This window comes from Lichenostomus cassidix, chromosome 14, assembly GCF_008360975.1.
Source record: "Lichenostomus cassidix isolate B80296 chromosome 14, HeHo_3.0, whole genome shotgun sequence".
Lineage (NCBI taxonomy): Eukaryota > Metazoa > Chordata > Aves > Passeriformes > Meliphagidae > Lichenostomus > Lichenostomus cassidix.
In genome coordinates this window covers 4177643-4204085 of record NC_139495.1, presented here as the reverse complement: position 1 = coordinate 4204085, position 26443 = coordinate 4177643, and the positions used below count along the sequence as shown (strand labels likewise).

General features: G+C 50.0%; 2 protein-coding genes and 1 long non-coding RNA gene across 3 annotated transcripts in view; 2 read left to right on the top strand and 1 right to left on the bottom strand.

The window, feature by feature from the left end:
* BRAT1 (BRCA1 associated ATM activator 1) overlaps nt 1–26443 on the top strand; it is a 211404-nt gene that overhangs the window by 12083 nt on the left and 172878 nt on the right. The window lies entirely within an intron of this gene.
* Nucleotides 740–9648, bottom strand: LOC146430682 (uncharacterized). Its single transcript, XR_014855070.1, has 4 exons — nt 9597–9648; nt 7657–7790; nt 1141–1250; nt 740–1047 (listed from the first exon to the last, which is right to left on the bottom strand). It is a non-coding gene; the product is annotated as an uncharacterized LOC146430682 (long non-coding RNA).
* Nucleotides 9753–25034, top strand: AMZ1 (archaelysin family metallopeptidase 1). The gene is made up of 7 exons (XM_085074529.1): nt 9753–9951; nt 16666–16994; nt 17601–17768; nt 18635–18763; nt 19101–19264; nt 20685–20861; nt 24329–25034. The coding sequence occupies exons 2-7, from the start codon at nt 16691–16693 to the stop codon at nt 24896–24898; spliced, it is 1512 nt and encodes a 503-aa protein (XP_084930655.1). The 5' UTR covers nt 9753–9951; nt 16666–16690; the 3' UTR covers nt 24899–25034.

The window sequence follows — 26443 nt, the reverse complement described above, 5'->3', positions numbered from 1 at the left end:
GAACTTGAACTGTCACAGGTCTGACACTTTTCTCTCATTGTCAATGCAAGATAGGTGGGAATTACCCACAAGAGATAGAGACCCCCTCAATCTTCAGTTCTCCCCTTTGATTATCTTTCACTCCTCACATTCCCAGTCTCCACTGACCCCATATTCCCTGAGGCCTCAGGCTGGGTCAGCAAAGGCAGCAGGGATGTAGTGCTGCTGTGCCCAGGCACATCCAGGCTTGCCCAGGCTGCTCCCTCAGTTCTGCACTCAGAGCTTTGGCCTCAAACCAGCTTCTGGGCTGGGCTGTGACCAGCATGAAGGAGCTGCAGAGCCAGGTCTGGCAGATGGCGAATCCAGGCTGTACATCTTGAAACATGACTTGGCCCAGCCAAGCCAGCTCCAAAATAAACCCTTATTAAGCTGCATTAGCCATCGCACATGAAATTCTTCTGATTTAGCCCCTTTAGGCTGGGGCACAGGTGAGCCCTGAAGCCCATCGCTCTCAATAATAAATACCCTTGATGGTACTGATCTTATGATTACAACTCTCGTTATGTGCCAACAACAAAAAAGCTTTTTTTGCATTTAAAACACAAATGGCAGTGGTTGCTAAGTGACAACATCCGTACAGGCTTGTCACAGCCCTGAGACAAACAGCTGTGGCTGCACAGCAATTCTGTCTCGTCCCTGCAATTGAGGATAAAAATGCTGTTTTCGTTACTGTCTAGTAACCTTAACTTTGACCCAACAGAGTATTTTGTGCTTTAGGTTCTGACAAAGAGCCCTGTGAAAACAAGGCTAAAGCTTCTGCTGAAACCAGTTGAAGTGAGTTGAATTCAAAATACCTTTAATATTGCATGCTCTTTCAACGTATTTTCTTCCTGGGGAAGTAGTGCATGAGACAACATGGCTTTCTCAGCTAAATGGCCCATTTCTGAAAACAGGGAGCAGTGACAGTATTTTCAGTGAGGGTCATGTGAAACAACAACAAAATCAACAAAAAACTCCACCTGTCGGCTTTACAGAGAACCTGTGGGCTTTGTTCAACACTGAAGGTTTCTGCAATATTTGGAAAAGACAAAAAAAAAATCAGAGTTGTAAACAACATTTATCCTCATAAATAAAGTATTTAAACTGTAAATTTAAAATTACATGGAGCAGTGGTTGAGTCGTTCAGGGGTCTGAGATCCAGCAAGGCACAAAGGGGCCACTTGCTCCAGGGAAAACAGTGGTTGGACCAAGGTACTTCAGCACCATTTAGCCTGGGTGCAAGAGCAGAGAGGCCCTAATGAGCACAACTGGTGGCTCAATGCACCTGAGAAAGACTATTTTTTAAAAAAGGAGGAAAATCGGTGTTGCACCAGCTGTACATGGCAGTTTGCTCACCCCACACACTCCTACATGCTGCAATAAAACCTGTTTGGGGCCGTGCTGGCAGCAGAGACAAAGGGACAGATCTGTCACTGTCCTGTGAGCAGATCCGAAGTGACCAGGGGAAGCCACCACGTGGGTGCTCAGCGGAGCGAGAAATGCACCAACAGGCGTGTCCAGCCCGGCACACTGCACTCCCGGGGGATCCAAGCGGCACATCCAGGCACTCCAACACCAGGATCATCTCCCGCTGACAGTGCCGTGCACAGAGCCCGGAAACATCCTACCAGAGAGCTGTGACCACAGCTACCCAGCAGCAGCTCTGAGACTACTGCTGCTAATTATACCCTTCCCTAATGAATCCTCTCCTGCTGCATCCACGGAAGCCTCAATTTCCAGCAGTAACGGTCCTGATCGTGCCGACAGCTCCAAGAGCACACGAGTTGCCGGCACAGTCAAAGCTCACCCGTGTGGATAAAGCAAACTTGACTGTTGCCTTTAGTCACTATCTCCATGTCAGCATAGTAAACACTTTCTATTTTGCACATTACACCAGAGCAAAATGTGATTTCCCCCCCTCTATATTTTATCCATAAATACAGCAATTTTCCTGGCTGTTCTCATTCCTCAGATTGCTTCACCACAGTCAAGAAAACGAGCATGCCTCACACTGGTGCTAAACCCCCGTGTGTCTGTTCTCCAAATCCTGCAGCACGGGGTGAATATTGCAGTGCAGCCAAAGGTCTGACTCTGGAGCAGCATTAAATCAGGCAGCTCCAAGGTGTAGCGCGCCGTCTGTCTGACTGCGTGAAAGACACGTTCTCCACGTGCGCTGGCGGGCAAACAGCTCACCCTCCCTGCCACCACAGACATGGCATCAGGGAGGGGAAAAAAGAGAAGCCTCCTGTCACCCTAATTCCTGTTGAGAACTTCTGCCCCGTAGGGATCAGCCTTGCCTTCCTCCCTAGTTTGGGAGCATCTTCTCCGCTCTTTATTTATTTCAGCGAGATCAAAGATTCATCTCCATGGAAACGTCTGAGCTCAAAGAGTTACTGCACTACAGCTTTGCATCCTGCACGTAGGGTTTGGCACCGTTTGTTTGAAACAGAAGCTTTGAGGCGACCAGCAGTAGGTCTCTCCAGAAATGGCTTGATGAGCAATAATCAATAACCTGAGCAGTGTGGGTATGTGTGTGACTAACACATACACAGCCGAGTGGAACTGCCATTCTACTGTGGAGTCTGTGGCCCATGAAGAGCACATGAGGGACACTGACATGACTGCCCTTCAGAAACTGGTGCTTTGTCCCCACATCTGAAATTTGGTAGGATTTCCGGGAGACCAGAGCCATGTGGAGTGGAGGGCTCTGGAGCCCATCACTGCCCACCCTGTGCTGCATATCATGCCTCAGAGGAGGCTGCAAAGCTGCTTGGATTTACCCAAAGGAAACAGCAAGTGGCCCAACACTCAGCCCAGCAAAGATCTCATGAATTCTGCATTTAAGCTGCTGCCTCTGGGCCAGCAGTTGCTGGGGCACTGGGTCTGTGTCATTCCAGTGATTTACCTCCGAGGAGCACCAAGCTCCAATTCCTTCAGCACAGTCACTCCTACAACTAGCTCCCAGGAGAGGGAAAAAAAAATTAAATTAAACAGACATGTTTAATGCTATTTTTGTTCCCTTTTCAGCTCACCACATGGCCACACAAACTGTTAAACTGTTGTTCTGGGGGCAGGAGCAACCAGCCAGGAGGAAAACTATTCAGACATCCACGGCAGCTGCTGCTGACAGAAAGGGGCCGTGGAGCTAGAGCCTCATAGGAAATCCTGAATTCTACTTAACTCTCATATGAAGAAAAGGAGGACAAAAAGGAGTGAAACAGAACTCATTTGCAAGACTCACATTTTCACAGGCATGTCCTAGGAAGGGAGTGGAGAGTGCATGGAGCTGCATTACCAGCAGAGCAGAGATAATAACATCCACCTGGAGAGCATCAGCCAGCACCTGGGGCAGGAGGAAACCCCTTTTCCCAGCACTGCCAAGGGCACAGATCCTGCTCTTGAGGAAGTCAGACCTCACCTCACCACTGCCTGTGGCAGTGTAGAGACCCCAGTTGCCCATATGCAAGCAGAATGTGATTTTTATAATCATATTAAAAAATTTCAGAATAGCAACTGTGCAGAGAGCAATCCAGCTGCCAGCATTTAGCCTTATCCTAGAGCACAGGCAGAATACGCCAGCCATGAATTAATACTGCATAAGCTGCACCATGCTGAGTTTCATGGCTTAATTATAAAAGAGAAAGCAATAATCAAGGGATCTGTAAGGCTAATAAATGTTCTGAGAACACCAAATGTGACACAAGAACCGCAGCCAGTGCGACAGGACATGAATGCATTTAAAAAGCACATTAATCACACCCCATGTATTAATTCACAGTTGGTTTCCAGTGCCAGCACTTGGCCTTTAGCCGCCTTTGTAGCGTCACCGGGTGCAAGCGGATCCTCACCCAGCCCAGAGCAAACTGGGCTGTGGTCAGTTCCTGAGCCAAAAATCACAGCCATGCATCAGCCCAACGAGACACAGAGATGAGCTCTGGCTCGAGGCCCTGCAGCCCTGTGATTCTCCTCTGCCCTGTGCCTGAGCTTGGGTTAGTGCTTCCCCTGTCCTGGCACCTGGAGGTTTCTGGGCGAGGGACGTGTCCCCCTGTCTGCCCAGCACAAACCACCTGGTGAAGGATAGCACAAGGAGAAAACCAGGCAAATTCTCCAGTCATCTCTGCAGCAAAATACTTGAAAACGTTTCTGTTTCTCAGTGCCTCCAACTATCTCTGCTTCCCATCTCGTATTTCATCCCACTGCAGGGCTTTAATTACGCAGAGAGCTCCTTGCAGGGCTTTGCCTTGCAGTCACAGACTTCCCTTCTTCTGTGGGGGAGAGCCTGTTTTAGATTATTGACAATGTGAAACCTGATGTCTCCATATTTCCATCTCAGGGAAAACTCACACAAACCTTAAAACAGAGGTGCCACCAAGAACGACCTCTCCACCTGCACTGTCACACAGCAGTCCCCAGATTCCTGTAGACTGAGATGCCAATGCAGGACATGACCCAGCCCTGAACTGTTGACATCAGCAAGACACTCCCTGAGCTGAAATGCTGCAGGACTCAGTGCCAGACAGGACTGCATATATAGAAACTTGAAATGCTCCCACACATCCATTTCTGCCCAATAATTTATTGGAATCAGAAGTTTCCTATCTGCAGATGTCACATCCTCTACCTCTCTACAAAGGGCAGCTCTTCACAGTTCTCTGCCCTGTTATGCCCTGTTATAAAGATCTGTTATCAAAGATCTATTTCAAAAGAAATAGCTGCCCTTCTTCCCTTACTAATATTCCCAAATTTATCTATGTCCTACTTAACACCTCCTCTGAAACCAGGAAGCGAAATGCTATTTCTGCTGGACTCAATAAGTGGACTCTGCTGAATCCCAGGGAACACACAGACCAGATACCAGGCTGAGTTTAAATCCTGGGATGGATTGCTCAGGCAGCAGCCTCCTCCTTGCTCAGTGTTCCTAAAGCCTAATCAGGAGCCAAGAGGAAAACAATCATGAAAATAAATAAAAAATCACTCTGTGTATTCCCTAGATATTCTAAGCCAGGCCAGATTTGTACACTGAAGTTGCATTCTCCTGGCTGTAAAAATATGTATCTGCCCCCTCTTCTGCCTCTGCAACCATCTGGGCACCCAAAATCATGCTTTCTCATGGGAATGAATCACAGAGGATCCACACTGACTTCCTACAGAGAGACACAAAAATCAGTGGTAAAAAGTGAAGACCCTTAAATTTTCTTTAGATTGGCACAAGACACTTGAACCAGCTACTGCCTAGACGTGTGGGCTGATATCTTAAGAGTCTCCAACTCTAGTCAAAACTCTCAGCTCTGAATAAGCCCACAGTATTAGAAACTGCCCAGATGCACATGAAGCCTGATCTAGCAACTTATTTGCAAATAAATGGTTGCCTTTCATCCACCCACAGATCTTCTGCCCAGTGTTTTCGTCTTCACTCCAGAGCTGTTCTCTTTTTCTCTCTCTTATCTTCTCCTCCAGCATCAGCTGTGGCAGCAGATTGCACTCTCCAATCAAAGAGGGGCTGGGCTCTTTCTGTTTGTTCCTTAAAGCCTGTGGCACGACAGTAACACCAGCCAAACATATGTTTTCATTAAAGCTCCTCCCCAAGCTGCCAACAGAGCCTGGACTGTGCCAGGACACAGCAGAGAGGGACAATTCTGCTGGTCTGGCACTGCCTTGGGGACGCTGGTGCCCCCACTGCATCACCTACCAGAAGGTGCCTGCTGCTCTCTGCTTCTCCTCTGCCACCTCCTACAGAGGGAAGGAAGCTGTCCTTCCCTGCTGCCAAGCCCAGCTGCCTCGGGTTTCTTGAGGGAATCATGGAAAACCGCGAGTGCCACACTCCCATCGCTGTTCACCCACGCCTCCATGAGGTTCATCCGTAGGGCTTTTTAGGGGAGGGTGATGGATGGGGCACGAGGCAGCATCACAGGGCATGTCCCGGCACATGGCTGGGATGGCACTACCCAACCCAGGGCAGCAGCTGGTCAAAGGAGGGGCCTTTCCACAGCACCAGCACAATGCACTGCATTTTTATGGTGTCAGTGGAGGAGACAAGGAACATTTCACCCCCCTTCCCTGCCCTCTGATGTAAGGCAGGAAGCCAAATCAACTGATTTCAGTGAGGAAGCCAAAACCTCCTGTAGCCTTGTCAGATGGGGTCCCTCAGATTCTCCAGTTCAAGGTGAAATCCTACTTTAATAACTCCTCACCTCCTGCCTCAGACCCTCTACCAGAACCACACAACCAGATCTTCAGCCTGCAAAGGGAGCAAACCTGACCCCAGAGAGGTCAGTGCTACATCCTCGCAGTAACTCCCCGGATGGGAACTCTCAATCTCCTGTGCAAACCAGTCAGTCCTGCTTCTCCTCCTTTCCATCACCATTAATGTGTAGGAGATATCACTCTTTGGCTTTTGAGCCTGTTCCTCCAAGCAAATTTTGCACTTGCCTCATTTCCACAGAAGCAGCAACATGAGATTAGATTCTTACCTTTTTTCTGTGTGTGCATTCCCTATTTCTCCTCCTTGTGCACAACAGTCTGAAGGTGAGACAGATGTGGCTGCAAATAATTGCTTTAGGACCGACATCAAAATAGCTGCTGGTAATTCTATGGTGCTGCCCAAATGTAAGTCAAAGCTTTGTGGCTGATGAGCAAAGAGACAACATGAACTGAACCCACTCTGCTCTCTCTGGGCTGCTCCTAAGGTCCAGACTTCCAGAAAGTTAGCTCATGTGCATTTATGCTTTGTGGTGGCAGCACAAACTGAAATTAAGAGCACCATCCAGGGGGGATTTAGAAATACGTGCTGAGAGGACAGCCTTCAATCCATTTCTTAAAATTCAGGTGGGGCCACAAAGTTCCCTCTGCACCTTCTCAGAGCAGAGACCACTACGTTACACCCCATCCTTGCTCTGCTGAGGAACACGTGCATGGCTGGAGCCCACTCAGGGAAAGACATCATATCTTGAATAGAAAACACTATCACATGGGAAGATTTTCACTTTCCTCAGTAATTTGTTCCAGCAGCTAATCAACTTCATTCTTTAAAAAATTAATGCCTATTTTCTCATTTCAATTTGCCTGGCTTCAGCCTGCAGCTGTGGGTTTGGGCTGTGTCTTCTCTCTGGCTTATGCAGCTCGTGGGTACCTGCCTTTTCTCCTCATGGTGCTGTTTGTGTATCTGTACAACTTTCTTCAGCTAAATAGCTACAGTTGCTTAAATCCCAGTTTCAGGCATCACTTTTGGGATTTTTTCCATTCTGTTTCTCCCTGAGGATGTGCTGCTCCATGAAGTTTCCTACGCTCACCTGCCCAAGGCATGCACCCCTGTGTTTTACCTCTGCCTGCATGGAGGACACAGATCATGGCTGCTCCAGGAAACACAACTCTGTATAAACAATTGATTTGAGAGCAGAATGGTGACTGCTGCTGATCACTGCAGATAAAGGGCACTTGTGGTGAGCATCACGTCTCTGCTGTGAGCAGCTCTAATCGCAGCTGAGCGAATGCTGAGCACAGCTGTCCTGGCGCCCTTCCGCTCCCTCCATGGCCCCAAATCCCCATCCCTCTGATTCACTGCCCTCTCAAACTCCTGGTTGTCTTCTCATCCGAGTTTTGACCACCCCCTGCTCCCTTCTCCCTTCCTTTTGTACTGACCTTGTCTTCATAAAACCACTTGCCTCCTAAAAAGTCAGGGAGTGACTGTGTGGCTGTTTCCTCATCCCTCTCTCTGTCTCTGCCTTCATCTTCCTCCCTGCCAGCTCTGCTGGGCAAGGACTGCCCACCTCCTCCTGTGTCTGCCCAGGATAAATGCATCATTATGAGAACATTTATCAATACCAAAAGTCCTGTTTACCTGTGCTGGTCAGTTGGTGGGCTGGCAGCTAAGCCAACTACTAATTATTAAGTTTACACATTAGGTTTAACAAAAAAGAAAAATGCATTTTGGGAACACACAGTATCGGTGGGTCTGATTTTTCAGTTCACAGCTTCCTCATGTAGGAGCTGACTCTTTGAGGCTTGTTATGGTTCTAAACATGTTGATGGTGTACTCGGAGCAACTCATAAATACATAATTTAAGTAATTAATACAAATAAAGTCTCATTACAAGCAGCAACCAATTAAAACAGCACAGAGGGCATCTCCTGTGCTTGGGGTAGGAGCTGAAGTGGAAGAAGATGCTATTGCAAGGCCTCAGAATTCCCTCCTGCCCTTCCCACTCGCTGAATCTCAGGAAGGTTTCCCACAAGGAAGATTCACAAGCAGCCGCTGCTGCCAGGAGAAGCTGCTGCTTGGCCTGATTATGAGAGGAGCAAATTAGGGCAATTTTTCACCAGTGATGCTGGCGGTGCCTTCAGAGCAATGCAGGTCCCGGGCGCACATGCTGCAGCACACAGTGATGGTCTCATCCTGGTGCTTGCTAATCCTGCAGCATGGCCCACGGTCATCTGTCCACTCCCATGGCCACCATGGCTCTGGCAGGACATTCTGCTGGCCCTTGCAAGGCCCGTGGTTGTGCTGGACCTGCAGATGGCATTTGGGCTGCCAGCACCACCCCAGTTCCTGAGGCTGTAAAATAATTTTTTTTCCTAATTTCAGTTTATGTCACTTAGGGACATGCTTGGGTCCCAGCCAGGGTATTCCTTTTCCCTTCCATCTGGGGATGGCAGAAATGAGGGATCAAAGCACTGAAGAGGATCAAAACATGAAAGGCAGAATAAATGAATCCATGAAGAAATGGGAACAGAGATCCACCCCTTTAATGTAATTAACCTTTCCAAGAACAGATAATATTCCCGAATTAAAGGACATCGTGGGACACAGGAATGCATCCAGGTCATGTGGGAACGATGCTGCGGGCGAGGCATCAAGGCGAATGCAAACACGGCTGGCAGGGCGGGGATGGCACCAGCCACCGGCACAACCAGTCCCCAGACAGCCGCTCCTCGCCCAGCTCTCATCAGAGCACAGATTAAAGGCTTTCCACCTCCCGGCCCCGCCGCGCTGCTCAGCCCCGGGCACTTTCGGGAATGCACTTCCCCACACCAGGGCTGCCTGCGCTCCCGCTCCTCTCCCGGGCTCCAGCAGCCCGGCGGGACCCGCCGCTGCCACCGCTGCCGGGCCCGGCCTGCCCCCCGCACCCCGTGTCCCCTCCCGCACCCCGTGTCTGACCCCTCATCCTGTGTCCTGTCCCCCCACCCCGTGTCTGACCCCGCGCCCCGTGTCCTGCCTCCAAGCCTCGTGTCCTGTCCCTGCACCCCGTGTCTGTCCCCGGACCCCGTGCTCTGCTCCCAATCCCCGTCTGCTCCGCGCACCCCGTGTCCCCTCCGCACCCGTGTCCCCTCTGCACCCCGTGTCTCCCCTGCACGCCGTGTCTGTCCCCTCACACCGTGTCTGTCCCCTCACCCCGTGTCCTGTCCCCTCACTCTGTGTCTGTACCCTCACCCTGTGTCTGTCCCCTCACTCCGTGTCTGTCCCTCACCCCGTGTCTGTCCCCTCACACCGTGTCTGTCCCCTCACCCTGTGTCTGTCCCCTCACCCTGTGTCTGTCCCCTCACCCCGTGTCTGTCCCCTCACACCGTGTCTGTCCCCTCACCTCGTGTCCCGTCCCCTCACGCCGTGTCTTTTCCCGCCCCCCGAGTTCCCCTCAGCCCGGTGCCGAGGGCGCCCCCCAGCGGTTGCCCCGCGCCCCTCAGGAGGCGGCTCTGGGCTGCCGCTCGGCGAATCCCGCGGGCTCCCGGCGGCGGGGCCGAGCCCCCCTTTGCTCCCCCTTTTCTTCCTCCTCCTCCTCCTCCTCCTCCTCCTTCTCCTCCTGCTGCTGCTGCTGTTGCTGCTGCTCCTCCTGCCGCCGCCGCCGCCGCTGCCGGGCTCCGCTCCGCCTCGCCAGCCCCGAGCAGGGTGCCCCGGCCCTGCCGCACCTCCCGGTCTCCGCAGTCCCGGCCCGGCGGGCGGTGAGTCCTATCCTATCCTCCCGGGCAGATCGGGGGGATCGCGGGGTCGCCTCATCGGGGGAGGGCACTGCCGGGCGGGAAGGGGGTTTGGGCTGTCCCGGCGTGCGGCGGGACCCCCCCGGCGGGCTGGGGTATCTCCGTGGTGATGGGCAGCGCTGCCCTGGCCCTGCTCGGGGCATCCTCCCTCGGTGGCGGCGGGTCACGCTTAGGGCATCTCCCCGCGGGGCTGCTGACCGCGCTCGGGGCATCTCCCGCCGGGGATTAGGGGCTGCGCTCCGGACATCATCCCCGGGGGTCCTGCCCGAACACTCTCGGTGCATCCTTGGTTTGCGGTGCCGGGGGCTGAGCTCGGTGTTCGTCCCAGAGTGCTGGGGGACTTGTTCCGTCCCTGTACATCCACCCGTGCCATTCCCGCACCGGGGACGAGCATCAGCTGCCCCTTTTGCACATCAGCGCGGCCGGGGGGGCTCAGGTGTCCCGGGAGCAGCACCTGCTTCTGCAGCCCTTCCAGAACATGTCTCGTACGCAGCAACCCTTCGGCTGGCAGAGCCGGCCGGCGATCAGGGTACAGCCGGCCCCTGCGAAATCGTGGGTTTGGGCTCTGTTTTGTCCCCCACCAGACACGCTGGCTGTAGTAATACCTCGGAGCCCCCTCCTTTTCCTAGACTGTAAAATGCCCACAACATCCCCGACCTGGCGGCACCACTTAAAAAGCAGTTCATGTGTCAGGGAGGAGGAGGCACGGCGTTCCCGCACCTTTATACCGCGGGATGAACCACTTTTATAACGCCTGTGCTCCAGGGAATACCCACCCTTAGCCGTACCTGCTTGGGAGTTCATCCGTATGGGAAACGCAGCCGCTTTCCTGGCTAACACCGGGGCTGTCTCGCAGAGACCATTTAGTCTGTCTAGACAACTATGATGAAGAGCAAAGTGCCTGGAGCTGTGAGTGATTAGAGCTCGGGTATCTCTGCAGTGCTACGTTTGTTGTACAGCTCTGATAGATGCTGCTCGGTGCTTTTGGGTCTTTGGTTAGCAAGCGCACAGCATGCAGACATGGATTGTGGAGGATTATTTCATGTCAGAGCCAGGGAAGGAGAGCACAGCCAGCCTTTCATCACATGTGTGCACGGGAGAAGCATCACAGGCAGTTTAGCCAGACTGAAATGAACAGAGAAAACACTGAAAATGGTGAATACACGGGTGATGAGGGGGAGGAGGGGGAAAGGCACATACTGCCAGCTTACTTTCTGGCGGGTAGCACAGAGAAGTTCATGAATGTTTGTGTGACACTTAGGGAGCCACAAATAGCAGGCACTGAAAAATAGGGTAGCACTTTGTACGAGCATAGAATAAATAAATTCTGTAGAAGAGAAGGCTGAAACAAGGAATAATGTATGTCCTCAATACGTATTGAAATGAAGAGCAGGCTTTAAGATAAAACAAAATCAAGGGCAAAGTGGATGTGTATGTGTTCTTAAATACTTAAAGACACCTAAATAAGAATATTTAAATAGATGGAATCATCTGCCTCCATCTTAGGTATTTAATGACCTTTACAAATCTTGTCTTTCATCTTGCAAACCGTTTTTGTATAATGTTGAATTATCCATCTAACTTGTCCAGCATCCAAGTTAATTAATGAGGCAGACTCATGGGAGGACAAACTTCCAGGACTGAGTCTTGCAGCAGTAACAGATCAATCACAGTTCCAATAGGACAGGTAGATTCTCCTCCTGGTAAATGCACATGTGAATCCCTGAAGGTTTCCACAGCACCAGGAATGACTCTTCTCGAGACCATCTGTTTCTGAGGCACAGACATATTCTAGAGACATTACACACAAATATTATTGGGATCTGGCACTATGTGAGGCCAGAAGGCTGTATCTGAGTTTGTGGTCTGGAACACACACAGATCTGACTCAGTGCTTTGTGGCCCTTTAATGCCAAGTGAACAGAGGATGCCACAGCTCCATGGGGGTGCAAGTAGAGGGCTGAGCAGGTCCAGAGTGGATTTTCTCTGTGAGCAGAGAGGATTGATTCTGGAAACTGCTGAGTATCTCAAAATACCCCCATTTCAGCTCTGAACCTGGCCAACAGATTTGGTGTGACCCCAGGAGCTGAGTTTACTCAGCAGGCAAAGCCTGGCTCTGTGCAAGGGGCTGTGTTGAGCTCCTTGAGGAAGGAGCTGGACCAGTGAGAATTTTATTTGGAGCAGAGCTTCTCAGTCAAGAAAAATCTCTCTCTATACATGTCAACAAATAAATTGAGAAAATTGCTTTCAGGCTGTCTTTGGTGCAATACTGGGAAGTGCTGGGAAGGAGAGGCTGATCCTGGAGCAGCAGCAGCAGACACCAAGTGCAAATCTCAGGGAAAAAGCTATTAAGCAACTGGGGCATGTGTTGATAATTAGTTATCGCTCGTTATGTTTGCTCTGGGCTTTTCATTTCTGTTGACTGGCGATGAATTTCCTGCACTATCACTGCTTGTTTACACCTAACAGAGGTAATTAATCAGTGTTAAGAGACTCTGCTAATGTACCTCTGACATCCAAACAGCCCTGGTTAAGTCCATTTGCCTCCAAATACTTCACAAGAGCTGCAAGGGGAAGGGAACAGAGGGAATTTCCTTCTGTGCATCTGCAACCTGCACTGCCTATGGGAGAGTCAGAGTTAGAAATCGCTTACAAGTTGACTTACAAAATAAATAACTTTAAAATGACCAGCTTAAAAAAGAGATAGTCTTTGCAATGTTAGGGCCAAATTCTATACAATCCTAAATAAACCCATTATGCACTGAGTGCCCTCTCTGGATCTGTACAACATGGAATTTCTGCACACAAGAGCATCCCTGTCCTGTCAGAATATCCCAGATGAACTCACACACTCTATAATCTTGCCTCGGCCTTTGAGAGTCATCCTGTTCCTGTCAGCCCCAGGCATATCTATCCAAGAAAGCAATGTAAATATATTAGAGAATAAATGACATATGTATGAATTACAAACAGAATAATTCATGGGTAATTTTCAATTACAGAGAATAATTTATATGTGTCTGATTTGCAAAGAGAATAATTTATGAGTAACCTGAATTGCACATGAAGCACATTAACAGGTTACTGTGGGAAAGAAAGTGTACAGACTGCTCAGGTGTCACATGCTGAGCCTGGATTTTGGAGTGTTTCTTGTGAAAACACTCATCATGAAAAAAAAAAATCTGTCAGATTCCATAGTAGACAGATTTGTGTAATGTGCCCAGTCTGATCTGAAACCTCTGAGTGGTGCTGAAAGCCAGACTCAGAGCGCATGTTGGAGCTCCTGCCTTGTGGAGCACCACAAGCAGAAAGGCCACAATTCTTTCTTGTTTAGGAAAAATTACAATGTTAGCAATGACTGTAAGATGGAATGACAAAATGTGTATTGGGAACAGGATGTTTTCCTAATGGTAAAGAATAGCACAGGAGTGGATGTGGAGAGTGTCTCCACTTGCAGCAGATCATTATCATCTTGCTTAAAGCATTTTCTCAAGTGCAGCTACAAATTATTGGCCTTTTAAACAAAAATAATTACTTTCTCCTCCCCAGGACTTGCTGGTCAGGTCCTACAGTTTGTCATTGAACAAGGGGCCAAATTAACTTCTTTAAAGGCTAAACAACTCCTTCCTAAATACCTGAAGGGTAGAAGGATGCATTGGCACTTCCACATCTTCATCCCCACTGAGGCATCTTAAACACTGAGTTGGAAAAAAATCCAAGCCAAAGTGCCATTCCCTCCTGAGGCACTGCCTCAGGGAGTTATAGCAAGCACCCTCAGCACAAGAGCTAAAAATTATAAGGCCTGGTTTCTCTGCTTCAATTAATGGAATGCCATATCCATATATTAGACCAAGACAAATAACAGCTACTATGGCTAATGTTGTAAAACAGCTTCTTTCTTCAACCACTAAAGTTGGTTCATAAAAATTTTCTGAAGCATTAATTTTCTCCTGTGATGTATTTTAGAAAATCTTACTAAAGAGAATTGTCTGGGATTTGGAGAGTATGATGGGTTATTGCTATTCTGTTGGAAGCAAAGCCAGGCTCTCCAGGAGAAGGAGGCACATGCCACTCCAGACTGAATTCCTGTGAATGAATTCCTGTGCCTGAGCTTTTGAACCACTAAAGCGTCATTATGGGCATCCTTGGGCATGGTGAACATCACAAAACACCCATGGTCACAGATGGGAATGTCTGGAGCTGGGTGAATGTCCCCTTTTAGGAAGTCTTGGGAAACAATGTATGTCCCATAGCTTTGGGCTCATACTATATTCCATGAGGGGACCCCGGGGGGAACACTTACTACAAGACTGTGCACTCATTGTATTTGCTGTCACATACATCCACTCTTTGCTGCTTCCCATTTAGCAGAGAAAAATCCACTCATTTTCTAATCAGCTCCTCCTCCCCTGACTGACACTCCAGTTATTGCCTGAAACATGAATGAAAGCAGCTCATGCTTCCAGAAACATTCAAATTTAAATCCTTTAACATGATCAGTCTCAACCTGGACCAAGTACAAAGTCTCTTTCTTGACTTCCCTGGGAGCACTAGGCAGGCAGCAGCTCACAGCATCAGGTCCTCAGGGAGTTGAATATTGCTAATAGTTTCCCAGTGAAAGTTCAATCACCAAGAAAACGAGGCTTGTTATTTAAAGGTTGTGCAGAACAAGTGAAATCTAGTCCATTAGGAAAATGCAAATCTTCACCCTAATCCAAGGCAAAACTCCTGATGACCTGCTGGGGTCAGACTCTCACTTTGTCCTTCCAAATCTGGAAGAAAGTCAGAAGTGCAGAGATCTGGGTCACTAAGTGCAGGGCAACTTCAAACTCTTGCTGTTCCCTGTAAAAACCAGCAGAAGCTATTTGGACACTTTTGGCAGTAAGAAGAGCTGAGAAAGTATCACAGATTTTGTTTCTAAACTTTCACTGGATTAGGGCCCTTGTACCACTTCAGATCCCCCCGTGCCACCTGCTGTCAGCCTTTAATGTGAGTGAAATACAAAGCTTGCAAAAATGAAAGAAAACTGCTTACCCACTCCCTCTCCAGGCTACACACCCTTAGAGACAAAAAAAGATCACACAAAATGAGCCATTTTAAGGACTACTAATACATACACAGCTCTTCCCAAGGGTTAGATGTGAAGGAATGCAGTATTAATTTTAATGGGCTGCCACTTTCCTCTTACAGTGCAAACCACCTCTGCATAATTGAGGAAAGGCTTTGGCTCATGTTGGTACTGTTTTCTTAAAATATTGAATTTTCTTAATCACATTGCTGTCCTCAAGGGCCACTGAATGCCACTTACCTGGTAGAACTAGGCTGCAGACCTACTGAAATTATAGACTTAGCTAGTTCCTCTTTAATTTTTTTTTTCCTGTGATTGAATGCTGCTGTTCGAACAGTGATAGTCAGCAGCTTATGCATTTGGTATCCACCCAGAAAGCTTTTAAGTTACTATTAACTTTCCTAGAAGAACATAACACTTGTTCCTAGAAATCTTGTGCTTTTGTGCATGTATACCCTGAATTTCTCATTCTGCTGTGTTCAGGTGGAGCACTTAGCTATGGCAGGCAAAAAGCCCAAAGAACTGCTCCAAAATGCTCCAGTTCTGCTTGGCATGATGTCCTTACAAAACATTCATGTCTTTGGAAAAATCCAGACAGAGATTAGTCACAGGGGCTCTGCTTTGTTTCCTCTTTTTCTTCCCTCCTCCCCAAGGTGCTTACTGGCACCTCCCCAAGTGCATAAACTGCAGTGGGAAATAGGTGCTTGACTTCTGCAGCTTTGGAGAGCGCTGGCCTTAGAAAGGACCCTGGAGAGGATATTTCCAGGATGCTCCAAATCGGTTTCTTTGTGCTGCAGGCTTTCATTTGCTCTTTATTTACCACTTGACATCATCCCCAGCGTTGCTGATGCTAACGCAGTGTGACATGAAGCTATTCACAAAGGGACACGATGGCAATGGGCCCGAGTGTGCCCTGCTAGAGCAGCACCACCAGCACACATGAGCGTTGCCCAGCAGGTCCCACCTTGGCTGGGCAAACCTCCCCAAATTCTGCAGCCTCACAACAGCACTGGGAGCCAGCAGATGGCCTGGGATAATACCTAAGATTAAAAGCTGTTAGAGGAAATTGTCAACAGTGAACAGCTGCTTTCACTGGTGTCAGGTAAGACAGAAGTTTAGCCTTCTGATAGACAGATAAATACCAACATCAACCTCTTAGTTTCTGACATGGACCTATTCCAAGGAGTGTGGTTTATCCCAAGCAAATAGGAGCACACCTTTCCACATCCTACAAAGTAAAGTGCAACCAGCTGCACAACACTCAGAGATATTTCCCACCTTATTGGGGCTTCAGGATAGAGCACCACAAAACCCCCAAACCAGTCAAGCCATCTGGTTTACTCCAGACAGCCGGCAGCATTTTGGGGCTGTGCATTCTTGAGCACCATCTACTGGCACAGGGTCCCTGAGCCAGTGACACTCCCGGGGATGTGGAGAACCCCAGAACCGCCACTCCCACACGAGGCGTAGGGCTCCAGGCCAGCACAGTGTGTGGTGTTTATAGGCTCCCCTCAGCTGGGATGCTGAGCAAACTGCTGTGAGAGCCGAGTGTGAGCAGGTTGCAGGTGCCTGGCGAGGCCAGGAGCTGACGGCAGTGTCCCCTGGTGCAGGCAGTGCCGCCGCGGTGCCCTCGCCATGCTGCAGTGCAAACACGCGCAGGAGTTCAGCTTCGGGCCCCGCGCTCTGAAGGACGCGCTCATCTCCACCGACCCTGCGCTGCAGGAGCTCTATGCCAAGGCCTTCTCCAGGGCCGAGAAGCTGTTCCTGTCAGAGGCCTACAACCCCCAGCGGACACTGTTCTGCACGCTGCTCATCCGCACAGCCTTCGACTGGCTGCTCAGCCACCCCGATGCCCCCGAGGACTTCGAGACCTTCTACCACGCCATGCTCAGGAGGAAGCAGAACTTCTGTCGAAAGCACATTTACCTGCAGCCTATAGGTAAGTTGGGAATCTTCACTGGGTCACCTGGAGAGACACAGGAGGGCAGGGGATGGTGCTGAGTGCTGCTGATACCTTTGTCCAAGGACTCACCTGCAAAAGGAATGGCCACAGCAAAGACAAGTGTAACAGGCAAGGCTCTGACATGCCCCCAGCCCAGAGTCACAAGCCATGATGACAACAAATGGTATGTGTGCCCCTGGGTGAGGCTTGCTATGGATTTATGCATATATGTATATCTAAATATGAAACAATGGTGGAAAAACCAGCATTTCTGGAGGTCTATCTCTGATGGTTCGTTAAACACAGCCACCCATTCCCACATTAATCATTCTGCACAGCCTCAGCAGGAGAAAACTTCCAGCACATCTGCTCTGCTAATGAGAGTGCACTAATGCCTTAAGCAACTTCTTAGGAGGAGCTCCCTCTTCTCCTCTATATCCATAACCATCCAGAGGTGTCCACCACATCCCAGAGTAAGCAATTGACTCCAGAATGAACCAGCCTGCCCCCTCCCCAGTTGCTCTGGCCAGTCCCACAAAACCCCTTCAGAGCCTAATGTTCACCCTGGCTTTAAGGGTCTGCTAACAAAGCTTCTCTCCTCAGATTTAATTGAAGGGCCTGCTGGGCTCTCACTGCTGGATTCCCTGCAGAGCTGTGTGGAGTCTTTCTTCCTGGGTCTGCGTGTGAAGTGCCTTCCCTCCATCCCAGTCTCTTCCATTCACTGCTGCTTCCGCCACAGCCGGGACTCGGACAGGGTGCAGCTCCACGCAGGTAGGGCAGGACCTGGCAGCAGGAGCCCATAAAGATACCAGCCTGGCACATGGGCACGAGTCCTCCCTTAGGAAATGCCTGACACAGCCCTTCATTGCCTGAGCAGGGAGGGGATGAGGAAGGGAGTGAAAAGGGAGAAATCCTGTTCCCATGGAAAGCCCAGAGCTTTAAGGCAGGAAACAGGAATAAAAAACAAAGTGACTTTCATCATATTTTCCTCTGCTGTTTGTATTTTTCAGCGCTATTATGTTTAGGTCCAGCTCTGCAAAGCGATCAGATCAGCTCTGCGGGAAGGCTCTGTTGATTTGGTGCAGTCTGAGTTCTCCCATCCCTTGTCCAGAGCCAAAGTAAATTATTAGCCTGGGTGGTGCAGGGGGGAACTCACTGGCCTTTCATGATAGGAAATTTGGGTTCAAGTGTCACACAGCTCCCCAGAGGAACAGGTTTGCCAGCTGTTAAGCTCTCACTGCACAAACACCCACCTGGAATGAGCTATTTGCAGGTACTACGGGCAGCACCTGCTCAGCACAGACCCAGCACTGCAGCCCTGGGGCTGTTCCAGCTCAGTTCCGAAATGCCTGTAGGGGAATTCTGCTCCCAGGTGCTCATTTCCATGGGTTAGTGCTGAATTCACCTACATCTCTGCTTTGTTTTAACTCTGAGCTCAGCACCACGTCCAAAGTCAAGTCTCTCATTTGAGGGATGGGCTACACAGCCATGGTTCTCACCGGAGATGATGAGTCCAGCAGCTCTGCCTGCTTGTGGCTTGGATTACATCCTCCTCCCCATGAGCAGCAGGAGTTCTGGTTCTTTGTAGCTTCCAGGAGTGCTTCATTTAAATGAGTGTCTCTCTTGTATTTGTCCAGATGGGATCCTGAATTTCCTGAAGAACAACAAGCCCATGGATGCCCTGTGTGTCCTTGGACTCACTTTGCTGGACCTTTACCCATGTGAGACTTGGAGCTTCACATTCAGCAAATTCCTGCCAGGACAAGGTGGGATTGGTGTCCCATAATGATCTAGCACAGTGTGTGAATAAGGCAGCACTGTACCAAAAAACCTTTTCTGGGAGACTGGAATAGCCAAGCCATATCCGTAACATGTTATTCCCTAGTAAGAGAAACTAGGTTTTCCCAGTTTAAAATTAGGGGGATCCGGGCTCCTGATCCAGACAGAGGGAACTGAGGTGATACAAACCTTTTGGGAACTGGGTCTCATCACACCCAGTGTGCTCAGCTGGACTCTGCTCCCACAGCTATATTTTTATCTGCCTAAGGTGAGAGTCAGTTGTAAGAGAGCAGATGCCTGACTTGTACTCCCCTCTCTTCACAGAAGTGGGAGTCTGCAGCTTTGCCAGGTTTTCTGGGGATTTCCCCCAGGCTGGCTGCAGCAGCTTGAATCCACCTCCACAGAAGGAAGAGCTGTGTGAAGCCAGCAAGGAGGGCAGAGACAGGACCTTGCAGTTCAGTGCCCAGGAGATGGTCCAGTGCTGTAAGGTAGGCCCAGCAATCTCCTGCACCCTGTGCTTCTTCCTGTGTAGGGTTAAATATTTCAGGCCAGGGCATAACCCATGTCTCAGCCCAGTGAAGCAGGCATGACACTCTGCTCCCAGAAGCACAGGTAATCACAGCTAAGTCCACACACTGAATTCAGACATAAAGAGCTTGTATTTTAATGCACTGCATAGACAGCTCCTACTCTCCTCACCACTGGAGCAAATGACAACATCAGTTCTGGGGAGGCTACAGAACTTGCCTCATCATAGAATCACAGAATGGTTTGGCTTGGGAGGGACCTTAAAGACCATCTTGTTCCAAATCTCTGCTGTGGGCAGGGACACCTTCCACTAGACCAGGTGGTGTCATGGAGCAGCACTGAAACAACCCTGCCCAGCTTCCAGGCTCGTGCTTGGGTAATCCTGAGTGTTTCACTTGTCAGGCACAGCAGGTCTGATACAGTATTTGGAGATTAATAAGAATAGCTGGTGGAGCTGTGTGGAACTAACGAATGGCTGGAAAAGGTGACTCTGCTTCTTCAGACATTGACATCTGTAAGGGGAGCAGTCCCTGTACCAGACCTGTTACATGGATGGAAGGGAATAATACCTCAGCCAAGAATGCACATGTATTTATATGAGGATGCCTTTAAACCCCCTTCACCTCCAACACATCCTTTTCACAGGGCTGTCCTCCTTCATCAGAACATCAGCCATATTCCAGCTCCGCTTCCAGTGCTCCTCCCAAAGCTGGCCCACACAGAACAGTCACACCAGCACCTTCTCTGCCATTTCCCTTTGCTCCCCTGGTATTTGCTCAGGATTTTCTAGTCTGAGGGCTTCTCTTGTAATAATTTTAAATCATATTAAGCGGCAATGCAAAGAGGAGGAATCCTCCATCCTCAGCCTTTCCATAGTTGCTGATTCCCAAGGCAGTCATGCTTGGCCAGCTGACTTTAGCTCTTTTTTTTTTTGCTTTGGCACAAATGCTAATGGAGTCTGTTCTGGAAGGACCCAGATCTGTTATTGCCAATAGCTTCTTACACATTTCTCACACAGTCTGTGCTGCTCTTTTCAGGCCCCAGTGGGGCTGCTTTTCCTCCTTAAAAAAAACCCAAACCAACAAAAAAACTCCAAACACCACACTGTTCCATAGCTCCAAACATGCTGCCTACAGGGTTTCCCACAGCTGCCTCACCCACACCCACCCTTCCTTCTCCCCAGTACAAACATGGAGCTGGAAAGAGGGAGCCAGGTTCTTCTATCACCTTGGAAAAGCCTAGGATGGAGGAGTGCCATTGCTGAGCAAGAGGTTGGTTAGACTGTCAGGGAGCAGGGAAAGTGGAACAGCAGAGGAGGAAGAGGAGGGGCAGCAGAAACAGGAGTGACCACACACTGCTGTGTTTTTGCTTCCCTGAAAGGTGACCTGTCACGAGATCTGCCACCTGATGGGGCTGGGGACATGCCGCTGGCTGCAGTGCATCATGCAGGGCGCCCTGAGCCTGGATGAGGCGCTGCTGCGGCCCCTGGAGCCGTGCCCCATCTGCCTGCGCAAGCTGCAGCACGTCGTGGGCTTCAAACTCATCGAGCGCTACAGGGTGAGCCCCATCCCCCAGCCTTCCTGGGGGAGGGACAGGGTGGGGACAGCGTGGCTCAGCCCAAAGCCCAGCACTGAGGGGGCTGCTGCAGCGTGGTGAAGGAAGGAGCTCCCAGGAGCTCGCAGTGAGAGGTGCTGAGCAGCAGCTCACACCTAAACGTGTCAGGGGTGATGTACACAGGCTCTGACCAACAAAGCACTTTGCTCTAGCTCAGGGCTTTTGGCTCTTCCCTAGCCAAACTTCAAACTGCCACAGTCCAACCACACTTTCCTACTCCCAAAAATGAGGTGGGGAGGGCAGGCAGGTTGCAAGCAGGAGCACCAGTGAGCACAGGGGTTCTCACAGCTACGCCCTTTCCTGTGCCACCCTGGATTTTTGCTTCTCTGGGGCTGCTGGGAACAGGGAGGAAACCTTCAATGTGTACTTTGCTGCAGTTCCTCTGTTTAAATTTATGAGAAAGGATCCCAAATTATTACCCCAAATAAGTGGAGGGTTCCTTCCAGACTCATCTTTTGTCTCTTCTCTTCCACCCATATAACTGCTAACACCACATTTAGACAGATCAGGAATAATGCTAGCACAGCCTCAGCTCTTGAAAGGGTTTTCTACCTCTGCTGTCCAAAAAGCAGGATTCCATAGCCAGACTGTTGGTGGAATAGAAATAATGTCACCATTCTCACTCAGCACCCATCTTCTCCCTGGTTGTGATTCCTGTCTGACACACATCATGTTCAGAGGCAGGATTTTTCACGGCTGCCTATTTTAAAGCCTGTGGGTTGTATTTGTAACAAGATACGGGCAGAATGAGAAAGGGGATGCCTCTAGTTTCATTCAGCTTGGGACCAGATAGAAGCATGGCAGAGATTGTGGGGAAATACACATTTTTGTGGTTTTCCTACTTATCTGTGGTGCTGCCAAACCCATCTCTGACTCTGTGGCTGTTCAGTGCCTGCTTCTGTCTGAGAGGTGTCTAAATTGCCCAGACCACCAGAGGAATAAATTCTGCTTTATTTAAACACCCAACCTGTCAGCATCCAGCCAGGGCTTTCTAGAAGAGAACTGCCACCTGCATGAAGCTTTTCTAGAAACATTTTTGCCTTTACAGCAAATACTGTAATTGGCTCAGCATCCTCTGGTGGCAGGGAATGCAAACCTGAAGGAATGATACACTTGCCAAATGTCACATCTGCTTCCTCGAGAAGGCAAAGCTCAGCTAGATACAGTACAAGCTGGTGTAAGAGAGCTGTGATAATCTCTGTAAGAGGCTTTGCCACAATGTTGAGAGGAGACATAAATGCCAGAGATGAATTAAATAGTTAAGGAACCTGACAGAAAAGAGCAGAAAGCATTTCGAGACAGTAACAGAGAGCAAAGTTAACTTGCCAAGCACGTTAAGTGCAAGTCTGAAGTCACATTTCCTCTTGGAAAACTATCACAGATCCCCACCTGCCACAAAACAGCCTCAGACACTCAGAATAACCACAGGAAATGCCAGACCCAAGCTGTGCCTCAGCAGCAGCAGGTAACACTGCTCAAATCTGCAACTGAGATTGGTTATGGGCAGAGGAGCACGTGGGGCAGGAAACCAGTCCTCATGCAGAAGAAAGAACCCCCTCGATTTATTTATCCAAGTTGCACACAGAAACACACTCCATTTTTTCATCCCAGCTGCTTATTCCAGCATGAGTCATCTTGAAAACTGAAAGCAATTTAATTATCCTGGTGTTTCCCCACCACAATCAACATTTCCACATTGCCACCTGCTGCTTCTGCAGCATCCCAGACTGTCCTCACATAGTGGCTGGATGAGTTTTCAGTGGCCACACACACAGACAGCAGCTCACAGTGACATCCTTGGGGTGGATCCACTTCAGCTGCTCTTGCCTGCAGGTAAACAAAACCCACACAGAGCTCAATCCCTTCCTGGTTAAACAGGAGAACATAAGAGGCTGCAGCCCCACAAACCCACCCAAAGTTCAAATGAACAAACCACCCAAAGGACGAGAGACTGAAGAGATTCTGGGAATTCAGGTAGTAATCTTGAATCGATTGCTCCCTTTTTTTGCCTTGAATCACCCAAATGTACTGTTTGAACATCCACATCTCCACAGCCTTTTTTCTTCTTGGGAATTGGGCTAAGTAGCAATTGTGATTCCTTCCCAGATTCACTATTCTTGGGCATTTAGAGCCATTACAAAATCATGGGCTGCTTGCAGCTTTCCAGTAGCTTGCTGTGCCCTTCACTGCCCAGCTCCCACTGCTGGCACTGCCTTTGTTGGATAAATCCAGAGGGAGGGAAGGGCCATTGGAGGTGGGACAAGGCAGGAGAAAAGTTGTCCCTTTACAATTTTTCTTGCCCCAGAGGGAGGGGGCAGGGTGGATTAACTAAGCTGAAAGAGTCCATTTTATTCCTGTACGAAATTCCTCCCCGAGGCTCCATGCTCAGACTGAAATGAGAAGCAGGGTTGATTTCTCCCACCCACTCAATTTGAGCTCTTTATCCTTTCTGTCACTTGCCTGAAGAGAGAGCAATAGAGAGGGAAGGGGGAGGGAGCAGCAGGGTGCTGTGAGAAGAGGGAGCTCTGCAGGGCTGGGAATCCCCTGTCTGCTCCTCAAACACTGCAGCACCTCCTGAGCTGAGCAGGGAGCTCTGTGCCTGGCACACCATGGGGACAGCCCAGGCTAATCCTGTCACTGCTGTTCCCTAGAGCAAATGGGGCTCTACAAATGGAGCACGGGGAGCTACAGAAACTAAAGAGGAAGAAATAGGCCACAAGGGTGCGAAAAACACACAAAAAACCTCCACAACACTGTCAGCAAGGCAGATGAGATCACCTTTTACCCAAGGATGACTGCAGTAGTGCAGTTCATTCCCTAAAGCATAAGGAATAAATGTGCCAGGAGCAACCTATTATATGCCTCATTGTGGCATTTAATATTTAAAAAGGAAATTGTCTCAGACATTTTCCTTTCATTAATTCTTTCCTGGAGCCCAGCCTTCCCACTTGTGCATTTCAGCTCGGGAGGGGAAGAGCTATTCTTGGGAATAAAACACACCTTACCACAGGCATTAGCAACATGATGAAACACAATTCTTCACCACTATCTCAGGAGCTTTTACAGTGACAGTTTCCTCTGGAGAGGCATTGGTTTGCCTCTCCCCGAGACCACATTCATACAGCAGGGAGTCATCTGGTACAGATTTCTCCTACCATCTTCAATGATAGGGCAGATAAAGTCCACATCTGACTGGAGGCAGCTCTGCCACAGTCCAAGAAAATGGGACAAGAGAAAGCCCCTGCGTTTTAGGGTCACCAGGAGTTGTCTGAACCCATCATCTGGCAGAGAGAACCATGGCAGCTGAAGTTGAGCCACCCAAGATAAATAGGTTTACCTGGCACACACTGGGAAAGGTGTAACTGTTGTCTCTCCTCCTGCACAATGAACCCTTTCTCCTCTCACCACAGAAGCTCTACGCTTGGACGCAGACTGTCCTGTCCACGTGGCCAAGGCAGGAGGCAGCAGAGCTGTCTGCCTCAGAGGACATCCCCCCGCTGAGCTCCGATTCTGGGATGTGCTGCGAGAATGACTCCGAGGCTGTGACCTCCCTGTCAGAGCCACTGACCCCTGACACCTGCAGCCAGGGCCTGTCCATCGGGCAGGAGCTGGAGCAGGATGAGCAGCCGAGCTCACTGCCCGAGGCACAGAGCCAGCCACGCCTCCCCGGGCACGGCAAGGCCACGGACACCATCAAGGATTACGAGGTGTGGCTGGAGATGTGCATTGCTGCCCTGGAGAGGAACGTCTCTGAGGAGGAACTGGCTCAAGTGGACAAGACTGTGGATGCCCTGGCCAAGTGGGAAATGTTTACAGGACAGCTGCCTGCTATGAGGAAGGACCTGCCCTTTGCTAGGGACAGCACTGGCCTACGCAAAGTTCTTGGGGACAAATTTTCCTCCTTGAGGAGGAAACTGAGTTCCAGAAAACTGTCCAAAGGGGAATCATCGCCACATCGCTGGCGGTGGGAGGACAATTAGGATGGGGCTGCCTTGGGCCAGCTTAGCTCATATTTCTGCCCTGCTTCCAACCTTCCTCACCCCAAGTTGTTGCTGTCAGAGAGGAACAGCAACTCCCCCCAGGAATAAACGGTGTTTTGTTTTCTGAGATTGCTAACACAGTTTTGATGCCATTGGTTCTTCTCTAAGGGCTTTTCCTGTGCTGGTGTAAGCCACACCACCACCCCAAACTCACCTCAAGTTCCACGTAGATGCTTTTATTTTCTTGGTCTGAAGTCAGCCAGGAAGAGGTCAGCCAGGTCCCCACTAATGACGGAACATGATCACACAGAAGCTTGGGCCATCTGAACAAACAGATGCAAATCAAACTGGGGCAGCTCTCCCACACACAGCTCTCCTCTGCTCAGCACGTCAGTCCCAGGCACAGATGAGATTTCTCCCTCTCCTCTCCCCCTCACAAACACTCAGAGTGCTCCATTTGCTGCCCTGTCAGCTGGAGGTTGTGCTGAGCACAGGAGCACAATCCAGGCTGATGGATTCTGATTATGATTCGAGGGGATATGGAGGAGATGGGCAGAGAGTCAGGGAGTAAAGCAGAAAGATCCCTGGCAGCTCAGCTGCCACAAAGAGCAGCATTGGGGTGACGATTGTCTCTTGGCGGAGTCTCAAGAGGATCTCCAGAGCTGCCTCAGATCAAACAACGCCAGGCTCGGAGCATGAGCTGGAACTACTCACATCCTCTGTACATTGGCACAGGGGAGGAAACCTTTGGAAACATTCACAGACTCATTGATTATTAACGTAATGGGGAACAACACATGCATTCCTCTTTCTGCCTGGAGCAGTTACCACCCAGCCCTTCCCTCTTCCCTGCTCCGTGAGGCACCCACTGAGCAGGGCTGGGTGCTGTGCTGGCACCCAGAGCACCAGAGCCTCCCTTCCCTTGGCCAGGGCATGCTGTTCCTCTCCGTTCCTCCTGGCTATTTATAGCTGGAGCTCAAGAGGCCGATGGGTTTCTTGCTGACCCTCTCCATCCCCTGCTCTCTCAGCCCTGATAAGACTCCCCCAGCTCACGGCAACGGCTGAGCTCCAGATTTTTCCTGTCTAAAAATACCAGCAGGTAGGATCAGATCCAGTGCAGCTGGGAGAAGGGAGAGGATGTTCCCCTCCGAGGAGGTAACATCTTTGGCTTTCCGGAGCACTTGCCCTGTGCACTTTGAGGCCTCCAACCCTGCAATGCAATTCTGGAGCAGGAAGAAAAAGGGTAACTGGAAGACACTGGAAAAATGCCGGAGATTTACACACGCAGGTGAGTAGAAAAGATGGTCTTGCAGTAAATTCAGCTGGATGCCGGAAACACAAGCACTTCACATCCGCATGATTCATACCGGGAGAGAAAGGGAGTTTGGCTTCGGGACTGATGACGGCAATTCCTGGAAACATTTTTCCAGGCTGCGCGCCGGGAGCGGGGCAGGCGCGGAGCAGCAGAGCCGCTGCTGCCGCCCTCTCCTGGCAGCCACGAAGGTGATGGGTTCTCATCCAAGACATTCTTCCCAGCAGCAGAAA

Coding starts and splice junctions, on each gene's coding strand:
- AMZ1 (XM_085074529.1), top strand. CDS start 16,691: ATGCTGCAGTGCAAACACGCGCAGGAGTTCAGCTTCGGGCCCCGCGCT. Junction 17,769..18,634: donor CAGGGTGCAGCTCCACGCAG/GTAGGGCAGGAC, acceptor GTATTTGTCCAG/ATGGGATCCTGAATTTCCTG. Junction 19,265..20,684: donor AGATGGTCCAGTGCTGTAAG/GTAGGCCCAGCA, acceptor CTTCCCTGAAAG/GTGACCTGTCACGAGATCTG.